At 44.4% G+C, this 3223-nt stretch overlaps 1 protein-coding gene across 1 annotated transcript; it reads left to right on the top strand.

The window, feature by feature from the left end:
- Positions 1-375: 375 nt before the first annotated feature.
- Positions 376-2912, top strand: SARC_05165 (hypothetical protein). The gene is made up of 3 exons (XM_014300979.1): positions 376-481; positions 932-1712; positions 2327-2912. The coding sequence occupies exons 2-3, from the start codon at positions 945-947 to the stop codon at positions 2468-2470; spliced, it is 912 nt and encodes a 303-aa protein (XP_014156454.1). The 5' UTR covers positions 376-481; positions 932-944; the 3' UTR covers positions 2471-2912.
- The last annotated feature ends 311 nt before the right edge of the window (positions 2913-3223 follow it).

Here is a 3223-nt window from a genome sequence, read left to right as displayed (position 1 = left end):
ATGGATGTACGTATACATAAATTCATACATACAAATATATATATATATATATATATATGTATATGTATTATATGTATATTTATACAAACGCACACACAGGCACACACACACACACACACACACACATATATATATACATATATACATATATATATACATAAATACATATGTAAATGTATATAAATATATATACATGTATACATACATATATATATATATATATATAGACATGTATATGTATCTTGTGTAATTAAGTATTTATATTTTTTTTAATAAAATTTATATAGTTCAACTTTTTCTTGTCGTTCACGAGTCAGGCATTCGCTGAATATACAATGCTGATGAATGCTTGCTTTTTGCCTTTTTGCATTCTATAGGGACGTACGTATGAACCGGTGAAGTGTCCACAATGCAAAGAAATTTACCATGTACATGTTCCAAGGGCGGGTCTCTGTTGGAGTTTGTACGAGCGTTTGGACTGGTAAGTGGATATGCTAGTTTGTGATCCCTTCCGGTTTGTGTTTGCCGCAGGCAATGAGGTTACAGAGTCCTGATAGTATCGCTTCCCACCACCCGCGTCCATTTGGCAATTCAAATCTGTGAGTTGTAGTGTATAGAATAAGTTCAGCGTGGGGTCCATCAATATCGTCATGTACCATGCTAGTCACTGATAAATTGCATGTAGCCGCTGTTGCAAGTATGTGCCTCTCGCTGACTGCCTATTTGTATTGCTGTGTACATGAAAAGGAGAAACTGGTCAGAATCAGCCCGTACCATGGGAAGTAACGGATATAATAATCATGCGTGAAGTTCACTTTTGCGCGTTGGATAAACTTATAATTCAGGCACAATTATAGCTCGATTCACAAACCATCCTACTATCGTTTGATGAAACTTGAACTGACTGGATCATTGCACACTCTCATCTCAGGTTAATCACGGAAATGTCCCCGTTCGTATCCATGGGCTTCGTGACTGCGGGGTTCTACGCCTCTTGTACATCGTATGGAGCGTTTGCGATCTGCCAAATGTATGGGCTCGTACCCGGACACAGGCTCATACAGCGCATGCCATCGTTTGTGTTCTTTACGGCCGTGCCAATGATCCCGTTTCTGCTGGTCATACCAAGGCTTTACTCCCCGGCGCTCCTGGCGTCGATACTGAGTGTGTCTACGAACACGGTCACGGGGAGGGTTATGCCTGACGGGCAGGTGGTGTACAACGATGACGATGTTTTGTGGGAGGATGTACCGGGCGACGCCGAAGACACAAGTACTAGAGCGAGCAGGACGAACAGTTTTAGTACAGATACGCACGAAGGACTGGAAGCCAGCAACGTTAGGGACACAGATGACCGCAGATCAAGGGCCGGCTCACAAGACGCGTACGAGGTTGTATTTGATCTCGATATCGGAGGGTCCACTCCAGGCGCTCGGACCCCGCGGACCAGCCTGAACAGAGGTATAGAACACGCGGACTATATGAATCCGGGGGATAGCATAGACGCGGGCGAGTACCCACAAATTAACAACGGAAGGCAGGACTATGTGCAAGACTCGATGATACAAATAGACGTGGATTTGGGCCAAGGGACGTTTAGGGATGGCACCCCGTTTACCCGCATACTGGCCGGGGGTCTGATGCTGCCGGTTGTTTCTGCGTACGTAGGGAATCTGCTGTTCTATGGCCGCCTGCAATCGACCAGGATACAGGTGAGCGTTGTTTACTACCTTGTGGTTGCGTAACAGGATGTGCGCAAGGTTTGGTACATCATGGTACTCTGCGCGGGTCGTTACATATGCAGTGAATCCGAAGTGTCGTTGCTTGTCAGAAGTGTGCTATTTGTAGTTTGAATGTGTCATCTATACTACCCCTCCCTTGGTTCGAAAGCCTCATCATATAGTAAGTATATGGCAGTTTCTGTATGGCCGATCATTCTGAGCCTAGATCGAGCGCTGTCACTACATGATATATGCGAAACATGTGCGAATGTGTTTTGCGTTGTACTCCGTGCTCCTATTTACTGTATTTCTGTGTGCGGCTCCTCTATTTACTGTCCCTATGGTATTGCCGTACACTCTCTGACTACCATGTTTGGTAACCAGGTAGGGGGCAGGGGGCATAAACTCTCCACGCTCACTGTCGCGCACCACAGTCGGTGTTAGATGACATGATCTATTCCATGCTGCCTATTAGCACAGAAGCGCGTCTGAGTGCAATAAAAAGGCCTATATACACCCGCATAGTTTTGGCAGGGATGTTGATAGTGGGTGTGTTTTGAAGTATGCTGCACACTAATTGCATACCTTGTGATCCACATTTCCAGCGGAGTTTACTTGGAGGCTTCATATATCTCACCGTGCGACAATGCGTTAAGAAGTTATACGCAATCACGTTAGAGAAGCGGCTGGAGCGAAGGCTGGTTTTGGATATGCCCCGCCCAAGTGACTATCTTAATGAATCTACCTGAGATACGAGCTTCTCGGGATAGGACAGAGATTGACGCGTGTGTACGCGGATACGGGACTATAAATAGCTCAGCAGAATCTAACGGGCTTCCGCATTGCTGCAAGAATTATAGCGTCCGTATCGAACGCGGCCCAAAAAAAAACGGCGCGGGTAATATTAGAACGCTACAGATGACATTTGGATGGATTCATTGACGGAACTACTTCGTTTGGCACATCTTTCTGCGGCAATTTTCATGTGCGTTTTGGAATTGAAACGGGATCAAACCAGCACATCGAAAAGGTACAGAACTCTGAGTATTAGCGGCCTTCTCATGGCCACCGATGAGGTACATAAGGATCAATACAATATGCTGTAATATATTTCCAACTACACTAACGGCGGGGACCCTTTCGTAAGCTTTGATTTTCTCAATTTGTCAATAAATCCTTTGGAGACCACACTTTATTCAGTTTGAGGGCCCTATACACTTGGTTACTACACAGTAGCCAGATAGACATGTTTCATGCGAATGCGTTTTTCACCTTCATGCGTAGTGTATAAGCCCACAGCCACCCAATCGCACACGTCGCAAAACAGGTGCCGGCCATTTGCATACCATTTCAACAACTCGCTAGTATCAGGTCGATGACTATGATTGTAAGAAATACAAGCACATGACCTGCCACTCTCCCGACTATACATTTACATTTACATATATATTTATAAATTATAACATATAATATATATACATATATGTATACATACATATATA

Source organism: Sphaeroforma arctica (assembly GCF_001186125.1).
Source record: "Sphaeroforma arctica JP610 unplaced genomic scaffold supercont1.320, whole genome shotgun sequence".
Classification (NCBI taxonomy): domain Eukaryota; class Ichthyosporea; order Ichthyophonida; genus Sphaeroforma; species Sphaeroforma arctica.
The sequence above is the reverse complement of the archived record's forward strand: the minus strand, read 5'-3'. Positions and strand labels throughout refer to the sequence as shown.

Bases quoted from the DNA above. Each gene is read 5' to 3' on its own strand.
- SARC_05165 (XM_014300979.1), top strand. From the start codon at position 945: ATGTCCCCGTTCGTATCCATGGGCTTCGTGACTGCGGGGTTCTACGCC. The intron at 1,713-2,326 runs GTGAGCGTTGTT...CCACATTTCCAG, and splicing joins TGCAATCGACCAGGATACAG to CGGAGTTTACTTGGAGGCTT.